This window comes from Nannospalax galili, unplaced genomic scaffold, assembly GCF_000622305.1.
Source record: "Nannospalax galili isolate Female #2095 unplaced genomic scaffold, S.galili_v1.0 scaffold884, whole genome shotgun sequence".
Classification (NCBI taxonomy): Eukaryota; Metazoa; Chordata; class Mammalia; order Rodentia; family Spalacidae; genus Nannospalax; species Nannospalax galili.
The window spans coordinates 837,170-852,954 of record NW_008352264.1 but is presented as its reverse complement, the minus strand read 5'-3'; the positions used below and the strand labels follow the sequence as shown (position 1 = coordinate 852,954).

General features: G+C 42.3%; 1 protein-coding gene across 2 annotated transcripts in view; it reads right to left on the bottom strand.

Moving 5' to 3' along the window:
* CUNH1orf226 (chromosome unknown C1orf226 homolog) overlaps positions 1-15,785 on the bottom strand; it is a 309,548-nt gene that overhangs the window by 47,935 nt on the left and 245,828 nt on the right. For both annotated transcript variants that reach the window (XM_008849076.3, XM_008849075.3), the window contains exon 5: positions 4,688-4,796. In XM_008849076.3, the coding sequence (XP_008847298.2) occupies positions 4,688-4,796 (109 nt within the window). The remainder of the gene's footprint in view (positions 1-4,687; positions 4,797-15,785) is intronic.

The window sequence follows — 15,785 nt, the reverse complement described above, 5'->3', positions numbered from 1 at the left end:
AAGAGGCCAGGAAACAGGCTGCTCAAGAGAGAAATGGCTTCGCAAGGTGGTGAAACACAGACTACCCCGTCACCAAGAAGTCTGCATCAGGAACTTGCAATCTTCTCTCTTAGCACTAGTTGAGGGGTGGGGTGCTGGGACCTCTGGACCCCAATCCTGTCCTACAGAATTTGCTCCTTAAAGGTCAGATCCATCTGGTTCCATCACACACAACAGGCAGCATTCCTCAATTGCCTTTCACCTTTTTGATGGCCCAAGAAACTCAAGTCCAGAGAGGTCCTAGGGTTTCATGCTTCATGACACAGGGCTTAGTGGTCACAGTTCTGGACTGGAAAGCAGGAAGCCTGCTTCTAATCTCAGTGACATCTTCAATTCACTGTGTGACGAAGGGTAAGTTACTACCCTGGGCCCTTTCTTTTACCAGTTATAAAATGGGGCAAGATACTGCTGACCATATATGTATACTACGGGGGTCGGCTGGGGAAGGACTATCTGACACAATGATTTGGGGTACGCAGAGTTAAGAAGCTCCTCATAACCAGGTAGTGGTTATAGTAGAACCTAGGTATACATAGGCTACTCTTTAGCTATACAGCTTCCTAATGAGGCAAGAACAATGTAACAATGGAGTGTTTAAAAATACAAACACCAGGGGCAGGAGAGATGGCTCAGTGGTGGTTAAGAGCACTGGTTGCTCTTGCAAAGGACCCAGGTTCAACTCCTGGCACCCACATGGCAGCTAACAATCATCTGTAACTCCAGTTCCAGGAGATATGATGCCTTCTTCAGAACTCCATGCTTACATATATGCAGGCAATATACTCATACACATAAAATAAAAATAATAAATTAAAAACAGTATACAAACACCAGAGTCAGATCTCTTGAGTTCATTTGTGACTCCACTATTTATGATGAGACCTTACACAAATTATGTACCTTAAGGATCCATTTCCCCAAGTGTAAGATGAGAAGCACATTGAGCTTCTACCTCAAAAGGTGATTGAACGGACAAATGGAAATAAGTCTCACATAGACCATAGAGCAGTCTCAGGTGCAAAGCAAGTAATCAAACACCTTAGATATTATTGGATTTAATGCACAGCTACAAATTAGATCATCAGGAGCAGCTGAGGAACAGCATGTTGCAGTCTGGCATATTCTGCTATTGAGCTTCTGTGAAAGCCCAACTGGAAAGAAAAAACAAAACAAAACAAAACAAAATAAAAACCCAAGAAGTTGTCATGAGACCTTACACAAGTTATGTTCCAAGCTGAGAGGCATCCTGGCCATAAGAAGATCCAGAGGTACAGGGGTACTGAGCTGGAAGCAAGGTCTTCTCATGGGAAGAGTGAGATGCCTGGCTAGTAGTATTCTCAACCAGAAGATACAGCCCTCTCTCTGTAAGAAGGACTACACCTGCACTAGAGGCCCACCATGAGAAGAAACATGCCATCAGCAGGTACACGGGATATGACATGATATAGAACAGAAGTACCTAAATCCTTAGCACAGCAAGATGCTTAGTCAAGGCTTTTCTGCACCACGATCAGTCTGAGAAATCTGGATAACATCAGGTCTTCTGGCTTCCAGTCAACAGGTCTCTCAATTGACCTCTCGTGGTCCACAAACATCTTTTCAAGACACATTTCCTCAGGGTCTATAGTCTTTTCTTCTTCACCTCTTAAACTTGTCTATGATTTGCCAATTAAAACTCCTGCCCAAGCTATTATCTCCTGGAACCAGAAGGGCTTTATAGAAAAGTAAATCACTTATCTGGAGGCTAACCAGGATGCTGTGCAAACCCTCCCAGACATGTTCCCTACTCCTCCCCAATTGGGTTTCCTTTGCTGAACAATTCATTTCTCTTTCCTGGCTTGGAAATTAGTCTTCCCATCTACAGTTCAGCAGCAACAGAGCTCACAGTCCCAGCCATCTGGAAACAATTCCCTTAGCTACATGGCTATAGGCCAGCACAGGGCCTGAGAACCAATCCAAAGAAGAGCTATAGACTCCGTAGGTAAGGGCAAAAGGCATACAGAAAACAGAAGAGTCAGAGATGAGAGCTAGCCCTGAGAACTCTAAGACGTGTGTGTGGGGGAAAGTGATGAGAGAGGGAAGTCAACATCTTTTCCTTGGGCAACCGACTCAATTCAATGATTGACTTCAAGAGGGAAGTTCTAGGTGGGCAGTGTTCTCCATCTCAGGTCTCACAGCAGGGCACCCAGCATGCATGCACTGACACACCAGGTCCCACAGCGAGGCAGATATAACAATCTCTTTTTGTTCTGCATGTCTCTGTGTTCTAGCTCCTGCCCTTTTAGGGGAACTTGGAAAATCATTTAAGCTGAGTCTTCATTTACTCACCTACGAATCCAAGGGCGAAAATTACTTGTCTTATCTTCTTTACATACACATTATAAAGATAAAATAAGATAAATAATCAGAGTGCTTGGTAAATGACTGTTATTTATAAGCCAAGCCCCAAAGTTTTGCATAGTCTAGGTACAAAACCAAAGTCAGAAGCACAAGCAAGGATTCAAAATGAAGAGAATTTCATTCGTGAGTCACATCATCAAGAACACTGCAGACAATCCAATTTATAACTCTTAGGGACACTTTGTATTTCCTTTCACTCCTTCCTGGAACCCCTTCACTGCCATGCTGAGAGGAGCCTTTCACCATCCTAATGACTGTTGCTTTTTCCCTCTCACTCTTCCTACGCATGTTCCTATCAGTTCTTTAATATGCAACCCAAGAGGGCCTCACTTACTTTCCCCCGTGCCCCAACTCTAAACTGTACTGTTATCTAGAAGAGAAGTCTGGCAACTTCTTCTTCTTTTCTTCCCATCTTTCTAGTACTTCCCATCCTGTTCTAGGACATATTTTAAAAGGGCCCAGAGACTGGGAATGTAGTTCAGAGGTAGAGCTTTGTGCAAGGTCCTAAACTCCATTCCCACTTTATCAAACAAACAAACAAACAAACTAACTAACTAACTAACTAACTAACTAACTAACTAGATAGATAGATAGATAGATAGATAAATAAATAAATAAATAAATAAATAAATAAATAAATAATAAAACAAAAGGCCTGAGAACAGGACACAAATCTCTTTAGCTAACAAGGCCTAATTCTCTTCATGGAGAAAAGGACACATATACAGCCTGAGACACCATGGTTTGATTTGGCAATTTTTTGACTTTATGATGGTACAAAACCTATATACATTCAGTAGAAACTCTACTTCAAAATCTTTTCCTGGACTAATTTTGTATAGTAGGAAATGTTCATGAGACTGGGCAATGGCCGTGACCCCTAGTTCCTGGAAACAATCCATATTCCACAGGCTACTGTGCTGCTGAATTGGAATATTCGTTTGGCTGGGTACATTAAATGCATCTTCAATTTATGATATTTTCAACTGAAGATAAGTTTGTCATGGCATAACCCCATCTTAAGTCAAGAAACATCTGCATTAGTAAATCTTGACCCTGTCAGGTATTATCTTTATTACCCCCACTTGACAATGACAAAATACCTATAAATCTATGAAAGATGCCTTAAGACATATGAAGAATTAAAGGCGGAGGATGTAGAAAGGGGGCTGGAAGTCTCATGAGAAGCCAGACTTCATGGATGTCTCTAACTCATAAAGCCTTAGAAATGCTAATACAGAGCTTTCCAAAGTCTCTTCTGCAGGAAAATAGTTCCCAGAATATTAACACATATTAAATGGGAAAAATATACTTCTGTAGTCCAAGCAGTTTGTGAAATTCTGGATTTAACCAAATTAAAGTGTTCAAGACTTTTCATAAACTTAAACAGGATAGTTTTAACATAAAATATTTTTGATGATAAATGTTAAAGAATAAGTTTTAGAAAACGCTGATTTTTTAAAGACATCAGAGGGAGAGAGGGGGGTGATAGAATATGATTGAAACAATTACGCACATGTAGACTATATCATAACAAATCCCTTATATATAACTAATATATGTTAATAAAACATTTTTTTAAAGAAAATGCTAATTTGTCTATCCTGAATATATTCTCTAAGAAGCTGAGTCTTAGTGGGGAGGTAATGTGCTTAACATTATTCTGAGTGATTGTGGAGAGGTAGGGCTAAATCCTAGGTTCTCTAACTATCAGCCTGCTTCATGTGCCAGTCTCCTGGAGGAATGGCAGAGAGGAAAGACACCTGTACAGAAGTGTGGAGCTTGTCTTCACTCAAGTATCAAGGCTGCCATATCAAAGTAACTTCCCATGACAACCAATATCATACCCTAACCTAAGCCAGATTCCCTGTGTCATGATTAGAAGCCTACTGATTTACATGTAATATCGAAGTGAAGGGTCACCTTAGTACATGGCATGGTAACTTTTTTCCTACTGCAGGCTAAGGTCAGCATTATTTCTGGTGCTATCTACCTGCTCTTCTTTCAGAACATGTGTCCAGTGGTGGACCCCTATCCAACTGACTATATGTAACTATGTACAAAGTTCAGATGAAACCACAATCAAAGAGGATTTCATCATATAAGAACAATGACAGATGACTAACAGTGCCACCAGGTCTGGCATTAAAACAGCCCCCTCCAAACCTTCAACAGGGAAGCAGGTCAATGTCAGATGTGCTGGGCCCATCAGAGGAAAGTAACAGAGGACCGATGACTGTCCCTTTACCTTCTTCTTAGATTTAAAGACGTTACACCTGAAGATATTGCTGGCACCATCTCGAGCGATATAGCTGAAGATTTTCAAGTCTTGTGAATCGTGAGAAACATAGAAGATCCTAGGGAAAGAGCAACAGAAAATGCACTGAGCATGGTATTCAGTTCAGATTGTCAACAGGAAACCTTGATCAAGAAGGGGCAGAAGGCAGAGCTCGCTAATGCCAAGCTATCAAAGAAAGTCCTTTTCCTGTAGAAATAAAAAAGCCACTGTGCAGGGGGCACTTTCCACAGGCTCCTAGGAGTAGCTCCCCAACTTGGAAGAGCAGGCTTAGGTAGCACATGGACACCACACTATTATCAGCTACATCCTGAGGTGGCAAACCTGTTTTGGTAACACATGTGTTAGGAAGAAAAGAGTCTCCCACCCATATCAGAGCAATAAATCTACAATAAACCCAGAAATATGTGCACAAGTTTTCTGAGACCTATTTATGGTTATTCCCAAAGATGGAGTCTTGGGGAACCAGTCATGCTGGGAAATCTAAGACATTTGCTTTATTTCGGGTCTCTTGGTGTTATGACTCCATTTCCCATCCCCCTCTGTGGGCCGTGGCTTTTGCATATTCATTACATGAATCTTGGAGTGCATAAGTGATCAGGGGCCATCCCAGCAACTGGCGCAGAGGGAGTGCCTGAGCTCACAGAACATCCAAGTAGATGCCAATATACAAATAAGAAGTATTATGATGAAAAAAATCCATCAGAATAAGGAACAGAGTGTGACAGAGGTCACTGTTTTAGACAAGCAATGTCACAGAGATGCAGAGGCCCAGATGACATGTGGTGAGCCAGTCACAGAGATCCTGGGCCAAAATACTATAGAAAGAGGGCACAGAAAGATTATAAGCCCTAGAGAATGCAGAAAATTCTAGAAGGGCTTGTGAAATAATCGGTGTGATTCAAGTAGGACCAAAGAACCACCAGAGGTCAGAACACAGAAAGCCTTGAAGGTCACAGCTTATATTCTAAGTTGAGCTGAGAAGCCACTGGAAGCTTCTGGGCAGAGGACTGACTTTCTCATGCATCCTTAGAACTCAAGGAGTGCTCTGGCTGCTTGGGGTATAAGGACAAAGGTGGAGGCTGAAGGCAAAGGGGAAAATTATAAACAAAGTTCTGGAGACCAAGTCTTAAAGAGGCCTAGCCCAAGGTACCACCAGAACCCCCAGTGTAACTTGTGGACACAAGGTTGGGCAGAGTGGTGGAGGTCAGAGGGATTAGTTTTAGCACTGTTCTTGATGAACTCAACTACAATCACATTCCGTTCACATTTTTTTTTTCCTTTCTCAATAGCAACACTGATAACAGACAAGTTTATTTTTTAATTTACTTTAAAAATTATTATTTGAGATAGAGTCTTGTTAGGTAGTCTTGGTAGGCCTAAAACTTACCATGTAGCCCAGGCTAGCTTCAAACTCATGGTTGCCCCAGTCTCTTGAGTGCTAGAATTACAGGCATATACTACCACATCTGGCAATAGGCTTATGTTTAAAAATAAAAATTAGCATTGCATATATGGTGGAGATCGGGATTTAAAGTCTATAACATTGCTACTCATCATAACATAAGCTATGGAATCATTGTGGGCTCAAATGTGTTGTGTATTAAACGAGACTGTTTTTACAAATATCTTGCAGGTTATTGAGAAGACGAAATATTTAAGAAATTTCCCTTTTACTTCTCTTTACCAAGTCTGCCTCTAGTCTCACAACTAGGATGACCCATGGAAATCTTAGAGGGACCTGAAAAGAAAAGTGGGCCAGAAAAGAGAACACCGGGAAGAAACCTAGGAAGAGGTCCAGTTTCCCCTGCTGGAAGGCATTTTGGTGCCTTCTACCTACTACCTTCTACCACATGTCTACTACCTTGATCCTCAAATAGACAATATGGCTTCCAAGAGAGCTAACCCAAGGTTATTAAGCCCTTAGCGTCCCCCTTAGCCTTCCAATAATGCCAAACTGTCTTCATGTAGAAGGGACAAGCCAACAGCTGGATCCCAGCATCTCCTACCTGAACTCTAGACTCACGTGGTCATACCCCTAGACATCCCTCCTGAAGACTCATAAGTTCCTCAAACTCATTTGGTCTCTACCTGAATTTACTATCATATCCCCTTCCCTTCATTCTCTTCAGCCCCATCTTGAAGGGCACAGTTTCCACTAAAGGGAGGAACCCCGGGAACATCCTTGACTCTTTCCTCCACTGTCCCCAGTACCCATTCCTCATGACCAAGTTCCTATAGCACACTTTCCTAATGTGTCTCCACATTTGTTTTTCTTTCTGACTCCACGGTCTCCCTTTGCTCTTGTCTTTCATCTGGATTTCTGCAGCATCCTCATGTTGTATCTCTCTGCTTCCTATCCCACTAACTGCTACCCCATTCTTTACAATGACATTTTAAAAAGCACATTACACCCCATTTCCTTTCTAAAACCATCCAAAGACTTCCTATAGACGCTAGGATAAAGTCCAAACTCCTTAGCATGGAGTATCCATCCTTCTGCTCCTGTCTCTCTCCAGAGTCTTGACCTACCCAGGTCTGCAGAGCTGGTTACATTCATCTTCCTGTCTTTGCAATCTCTGGGGATAACCTGGGAATCCTTTAAGACTTGGGTCAAGAAACCTTCTTTTCCCCTCAGTAGTCTGAGCCTATAAGCCCCCTTGGGGCTCACCTGTGCTGTATCATGTATCACACTATGACATTTATACAGAAGCTCTTTGAAGGAACAAGGATCACATCTTGGCACCCCCAGGGCTAGCATAGCGACTGGCATGTGGGAAGGAGGCATTCCTACCATCATTAATGAGCACTGATAATGTAGTCTGCCCAGCTACTCATTTTCCCTGCAGGAAGTCAGGACCAGTTAGTTCAGATGCACCACACATAAAACTCCTTTGATTTTTACTTTTTAATTTATTATGTAATACCCTAAGGACTGAGACCTGGATTTAAAACTGATACAGCAGAGATGAATGTGAACCAGCATGCCAACAAGGCACAGAGAGGCAAAAGGCACAAAGGAAAGGGGCAAGCTATGGTTAACTTAACCTTAACAGACAGAGCCCCTCTTCAGAAAGTCTAGTGACAACCCCTGTATGGAAGTCACTCTCTCTAGACTGTAGATCCGGGAGGCTGCTCTGTTAACTGTGTCTGAGTTCAGAAGCATAATGTGTCGTTATACAAAGTAAACAACCTCTAGCAAGCCAAAAAGTCATTTGGTGAACATAGAAAATTTTCCACAAGCAGGACCACAAAGCAGAGGTTTTCCAGAGGAACTCATTCCTCAACAAATTAATAACCAAAAAATTAAAGGCTCAGATCTAGATTTCTAGATGTAGAAATCTACCAAGAACCTTTCTTCTCACCACTTGGTTTGCCAAAGAACTGAATGAGGGGGTAGGTGAAAGTAGGGAGGGACATGTTTCAGGGATTTGCCTGTCTTTCTCCTCCCCTTTATCTTTAGCCTGAAGACTAGTGTGGCTCTGAACCTCGTTCCAAAACGTGTCATGGTCAGTCTTCTTGCCCTTCACCGTAATTATCAAGGGTAGCACACTAAAGAAGTTCATATAAGTTATCATGTTTCTAAGGCCTTATGACACTCTGCTTCCTCTTCAAATTCCCTAAGATCTCTTGATTTCATTTCAAAATATACATGAAATTGTAACTTTTGCTTCCCATAGCAATGAATTTGTAAAGATTCTATATCCATACACTTACCATGAGTGACATCTACACAATATCTTGGAGAAACTAAGATTTGGGGTTTATCATCACATTGGAATTCAGATTGATAACGTGAAAGAGTCCCGCTGCACCTATCATCAATTACCTCTTTTTCCCCTTTCCTGGACTAATGATTTATAGGTAAACTTGTGTTTCTGCTGAGGTGGTAATCATAGACTAAAAATAGAATTTGGGGGAAAATGTCCATGAAGGCATCAGGTCTGAAACCCAACATCCCTGTGAGTCAGGATTTGTCAGTGATAAGCATTTCACTCCCTGAGAGAGTATCCATTCCCTTTTGGGAAGGGTCTAATTACTTGGAAATTTTCCCTTATGTTGATTGGAAACCTACCCACAGGAATGCAGTGGAGGAAAATGGTTAAGAACATTGGCCCTAGGGTAGGACAGACCTAGATTTCAGCACCTGCTCTACACTGACTAGCTGCTAGGATTCCGTCCTTATCTACATCACCTCCTTATTCTGGCTCCTTCTTGTCCTTTAGCTGTGAAATGGGGAAGGTCATATTGTTGCCCCTCATTGCAATGCTGAAAGAATGCAAGTGTGAAGGGGAACTGACAGCAAATGGTTGACCGGTTGACCCGTGGCAGCTGTTCATACTGCTTCTGTGTTCCCCACCCTCGTGCTCTCCTCTTAATGAGCAAAACTAAACTTTCTTCCTCATGGCAAAGTCTTCAATATTTGTATCTAATCACCATGTTTATATTTATTTTGTTCATTCCTTTTTTAAAGACAAACACTTCCTCTTCCTTCAGTAGTTCCTCAACTAGCACATCTCTAGGTCTCTTATTGTTCTGGCAGGCTGGTACTATGGAAAGGATAGGAGCTTTGGGATGAAAGGATCCAAGTTCAAGTCTTAGCTCTACTACTTCCTGGCTGTTGAATTTAAGCAAGCCACTTGATTGACATAACCTGCTGTTTCCTCATCTAAAATAGACACATAATATCTTCTACATAGTACTATGTTAAGTATTAACTCATGTGTACTGCATTTAACCCAATGCCTAACATATAGTGAACCCCTTGCTCAGTAAAGAACTCTAGCTTCTTTGTTAACCTTTTTTATACATACAACAATTTGCCATCAACTCTCTTAAAATGCAGTTGCAGAACTAAATGCACTTTCACAAAGGGGTCTGAACAGCACAGAGAGTCTATTTTGCTGGATATTTTCTATGCCCCCAAACTGAATTTTCAGCAGAGCATCTTTTTCTTTAGTTACAGCATCTAATTGCTGACTCACATTGTGGTCAACTCAAACATTCTTAATCGTTCTCTCTCTCTCTCTCTGTCTCTCTCTGTCTCTCCCTCTCTCTTTATATATATACATATATAGAGAGAGATGGATAGATAGATAAATAGGTAGATAGATAGATAGATGGATGGATAGATGTGTGTGTGATGCGTGTACACATATATCCATTCTGTTGGTTTTGTTTCTCTGAAGGACCCTGACTAATATAGCCATATTCCTCTGGGTGCTAGCATCCTTCCTCCAAAGACCTCTATTTCCATGGGGATTGTCAATGCTGCAGAGAATGTAAAAGGTCTTGAGTCACATGCAAGGTTTCCTGCCAGGTCTATATTCAGGCTCCTTCCCATCTCAGACTCATAGGCGAGCCTCCATATCTCTTCCTATCAATCCCTGCTGGATCTCATCTAGCCATCCCAGTCCTGCCATAGCCCAAAACACAGAACCTGAGACCAGAGGCTCTGGACCTGCCGAGGGCTTTCAAGTAAACTCTGTTCCTTCTCTCAGCCTTCAGTCTTAATCTTGGAAGTGCGACTATTAAAACCATCTTTTCAGAAGTCCATATTAGACTATGGTAAGCAATGATAGGAAATGTTGTGAAAATATTTTAGAACTATGGAAATAAACCTAGACATGTCAAATGGAGGAACAAAGAGAAACATTAATTGTTCTCCCAAAATCACTATCTCTAGAGGTAGGAAAAGTTGATTCCCCTGTTAAAATGTGACGCTATCTTAGTTTTCATTACTATAATGAAATTCTGAGGCAATATATTTAATAAAGAAAGGTTTCTTTAGCTCATAGGCTTGAGGCTGAAAGTCCAAACAATATGGCATAGGCTCTGATAAGGGTCCCCATTGGCTGCAAAGCATCATAGGGGAAAGCTTGTATATCTCTTCATGTCTTCTAGTCTCTCTCCCTCTCCTTATGAAGCCACTTCTTATGCTTAAGAGACTCTATCCTAATGACCTGCTCTAATTACTTTCTAAAGTCCTCCCTCTAAATATCATTGGTAGATGAGTTTCTATTGACTACTATTAACCCAAGATTTCAGGGTTCAAACTTCTTCATGAGTTTGGGGTTGGAGTAGGGCAATGACAAAGCACACTCAGACCATGGCAGGTATAGAGATTTTTCTCTTGAGTCTTATAAGACATTGGCATTCTTAACTCAGAAAGACTCCCACAGGACAGGGGAGAATGAAAGCCAAATGAAAAAGATAAGTGGTGAAGTAAGCTATGGATTGTGGGGACAGAATCAAGTAGTCTTCTTAAGGAAAACCTCCAGGAAAGTAAGAAGTATGATATAAAAACTGCAAAGGACAGACAGAGACAACCAATCTTTGCTTAAGACCAGCTGAGTGAGTTTTGACTGTGTAGGGCCTGTTCCTCCCAGCTTGACTCCCTAGGCAACCCAACAAGCTTTGTGACCCATCTCCAAATGAATGTGCTATCCTCAGAGGGTACTGGGATGATTTTAGAACAGGTGCAGGATTGGAGGGAGGCCAACATCCTCTATGCTTTGCCCACAGAGCACACAGATAATCTGCAGGAAGGAATGTATCCCTCATCCTCACCTCCAGACACTGCTTGAACACTGCTGTGCCTTTCTCTTTTCCACACAGTGCCACAGCATCAACAAACTTTCACACTCCTGTCCTGGGTTGTCTCTCACTCTTATTCCCATGCCTCTTATTTATTTTTAGCCTAATCTTTAGATAACACTGATCTTCGTGTTGATCGTTTTTTTTTTATTATTGGTTTCGCCTGCTTATCCTTCCCTCTTACTGAACTTACAGGACTCGTTATCATTTTGGCTTTCTATCAGAAGTTACTTCAATTTCTATAGTTTTCATCTCATTCTCAATTTGAAGAATGCTTTCCTAGGATTTCACTTTCATAAGGCTATTTGGCATGAAGGAAGGAGAACTACACTCCAGCAATGGTGCACATAACTCCTCATGTGATCAAGTTCATTGGATAAATTCAGAGAGCATAGACTGTGCTGGTCTTTTATTTCTGTGGCAGAATACTTCATAAAAGTAACAATTGCCAAGATTTTAATTCATGGTCAACTGGCTCCATTGCTTTTAAAACTATAGAAAGCAGAAAAAAAATCATGGTGGGAGGGCACAGTGAGGGAAACCTTCTCACTTTGTGGCAGCCAGGAAGCAGAGAGCAAGGGAGGAAGGGGAAGAGACTGGGGACAGAATCCTTCCAGATTGTGCTCCCAATGACCTACTTCCTCCAACTAGATTTAACCTTTGTTTCCCTCACGTTGAACAATGCAGTCAAAATATGAATCCATGAATGAATTAATCCCTGATGAGGTAAGAGACCTTGCAATCAAGTCACCACTGAATACTGCCTCAGGACCAAGTCTTCAGTACCTGGGCCTGTGGGGGACACTTCACGTTCAAACTCTCACGCTACTTCAGAGGAGAGAGAATTGACAGTTTATATAAATGTATTTGGGTTTTGACAGCCGGCAAAAGAAATTTAAAGAAATTCTGAGTGTTGGAAAGAAGCTACAGCCTTGAAGAATATAAAAAGGATTTTTGTATGGTGTTTCTTTTTGAAGGGACGCTGGTTCATTTTTTGCCTGCCTGTCAAATACAGAACAAGAAGAAATTAACTTATCACGCATTTGGCATTTAGGAAGGGCTATGTAATGGTTTGTGGTTGATTCAAGCAAAGCAGGGAAGATTTTAGTGGGACATAAGAAAGAACTTGTTAACAGCTGTGAAATTAAAGCATAAATTAACTGCTGAGATAGGCCATGAGGGGGCCTTAACTTGACTTTCAAAAGCTAAATATGTATTTGTCTGGCTCTCATTAGATTTTAAAACTCCATTGATGTTTATTTCTTACTCTAGGTACACAGTAGATCTTTGAAACAGTAATTTAGACATTTATATATTTTGTTCCTTAAAGAGACTTTAGAAACCAACTCCTGTGTTTGCATTTCTATGACTGTAGCTAAAGAAATGAGGCTACCTCCCAGCCTTTCTTCTACAATGTACCATGGCATGGCAGGTGGCATACATCCCAGGCATGGTGACAAGCAGATACTGAACAATGTATCTCAGTGTCAATGTGTCATGTAGAAGTTTCTGCCCTTTCTACACTTCCAGGGTTCTCACACTTCTGGAAGACTCGTGTTCAGGGACAGAATTTCCATCCCAGAGCCAGAAAGCAGAGACAAAACTAACACCATAGAGAGCAGAGGCACTACTCTGGTGCATGCTGAGGGCCCTTGCCTAGAAAGCTGCAGCCCCCTCTCCTTGAACCATTTCCCCTGTTGCCTGCAAGACAGTGAATGGTGTCCTTCAAGTATCATGTGGAGGAAAGGGATGAGTATTACCAGGGCCAAAGAAACCATAAGCAAAGGTGCATATCTTTCCTCCTCAGCTGCCTCTTACATGGAGACCCCCCCCCATGATGAAGAGGGATAGTAGAAGAAATGATGGAACACAGCCATGTGGCACAGGTGAGGATGCAGCTCTACTACTTTCTCAAAGCTGCCAAACACTCTGTGCCTCGATTTTCTCAACTGCAAAATGGGATAAGAGGCTCATAGGATTATTTAGAGACTAACAGTTTATACATAGGACCTGGGCCATAACAGATGCTCAGAAAAACCTTTACTATAATGACTTGATGTAATCAAATAAGAAGGTTTGCTAAGCTGGTGATGATACATCTACTCTAAGTACTTTACATGTTAAAAACTCATTTGATCTTCATTAACCATCTTATGAAGTAGTGTTATTAACCCCATTTTACAGAGGAGGAAACGGAGACAAAAAGACAAAGAACTTATTCAAATTTGATCTCCTATCAGTTTTCAAACATATATCAAGAGTTTGGGGATGGGAGGTTGGGAGGCTGAGGCAGCTTCAGCTCAAAGGTGGAGGAATGCAGAGAAGATTGGGAAGAAACCCTATTGCTTTCCTTTGCTGTGTACTAGATATTGTCTCTCTTCATCTGTCTCCTTACAACCATGAGCACACAGCATGGCATTTAATCCATGAATCTCTTACCTTGATCGTCCTCAGCCTCTCTCGTGGCATACCAAATTTCTTAGGACATAGTGCCAAGCTAAGTGTGCATCAGAGGCTGTCCTGAGGAATACAGGGTGTGCTGTTGATAGGGAAAGGTATATGGAACAGAGTGCTGTAAAACATGGAAGGGGTAACATTTGCCTATGGGCCCAGAAAAAGCATACAGGACAGTGGCTACCATACTGCACCTTGCAGCCTATATGGTGTGAACTGTGGTGTGGGCCTGTCAGGATCTTGGAAGTAACCTTATCACTTGAGTAACTCAAGGAGAGTCAGTAGGGGACTATTGACAAAGGACAGGGTGGAGTACAGAGACATTGCTGGGGATACTGCTGGGTCCTGGGCATCCTTAGCATCCCTAAGGCCTAGGGAGACAGGGCAGTGAGCATTTCCAGGTCTCAGAGAGATAGCCATATGCCCCTTGGTGGGAGCTCTGTAACAGACCACAAAAGCACCCTATCTGGGCATGGAGCATGGTGGAGAGAGCTGGAGACCATGTCTAAGAGACAAAGAAAAGCTGTCAGTCACAGAAACAGGAGGGAACACTGTTCCCTAACAGGCACATGCACTGAAAGGCATCATCAAGTCCATTCAGGTGTGTGTGGGGGGGGGCACAGGGTATGCCAAGGGATCAGTAGGAGATGGAAGCAGGTGGTCAGAGCTGACAGTGGAAAGCCCAGACACATAGCTCAGAATTTACCAAAAGAGCTGAGGACACTGATAAGAATTCTGAGCAGGGGAAAGTGACAGCTGGAAGTCAGTATGAAGGATGGACTGAAGGAGGACAGAAGCAAAAAGGTATGCCAATAAAGAGGCTGCTGTAATGTGGGGCATGTAGGGGCACAGAGAAAATCTGGACCTGGAGCTTGCCAGGTAGAAAGGCTGGACCGATAGTCATCTGCTTACAGCTGTGAGAGAAGGTGAATCTCTGAAGTCTCAAGTTCTGGTCTTATCTCTAGGTCTGGGGGCTGCCATGCCAATCTGAGTTTATCAAGTTAGGTGCAAACCACAGGCAGGGTGAATGACATTTCCTGGCAATATGCAGAGCAGAGTCTGTATAGCCAGACTGAGCATCTTGAGTTGAAGCAGAAATGTGGAAGACCTAAGGCAGAAGCTGTGATCACAGGTATGAGGAGATGGACTTGGGTCATTTCTCAGAAGGAGGAAAAAGATGACTGTAATGGGTGATTTGGTGGATGGTTTAAACATGAAATAGGTCAAGGGATGAGAGGAGAAAAGAAGGCTGAGGGGACAGGGAAGGATGAGAAAGTGTGGTTGGTTCTGGACATGTCAACTTTGAGGGGCCCAAAGCACCATGAAGTTGCTAAGAGATAACTGGAGATACGGGCATAGATTTGAGCATCCTTAGGACTTAGCTGAGAGTGGATGTATGGGAAGGACTAGATCTCCTGAGGAACGAATAGATTGGGAGGAGAAGGAGCTTATATAAGTTTACTTTTCTTTTTTATGTGTATGAGTATATTGCCCACATGTATGTAACTACAATTCCTGCAGAGGTCAGAAGAGGGAGCTGGATTCCCCTGAAACTGGAGATGGTCATTAACTGCCATGTGGGTGCTGGGAATGGAACCTGAGTCCTCTGCAAAAGCAGTCTGTGTTTTAACCGCTGAGCTATCTCTCTAGCCCTTATTATTTTTCTTGCTATGACAAAATACCTGACAAACACAACCTAACAGAGGAAGGGTTTATTTTGCTTCATAGTTTTAAGGAGGTTTTCATCTGTCGTGGTAGAGAAGGCATGGCAGAGTTGAATTGTGGCACAGTGTGAGGCCAGGTTCCTTATATCACAGAGGCAGACAGGAACCAGAGAGAACTAGATGAGAACTAGGATTGGGCCTCACCTTCAAAGGACTGCTCCCAGCAACCCACCGTCTCCAGTCAGGGCCAGGTAGGCCTAAAGACTCTATAACCTCTCAAAACAGCACCATCAGCCAAAGCCTTGTGTTCAAACACATGTGCCTGAGGGGAACAT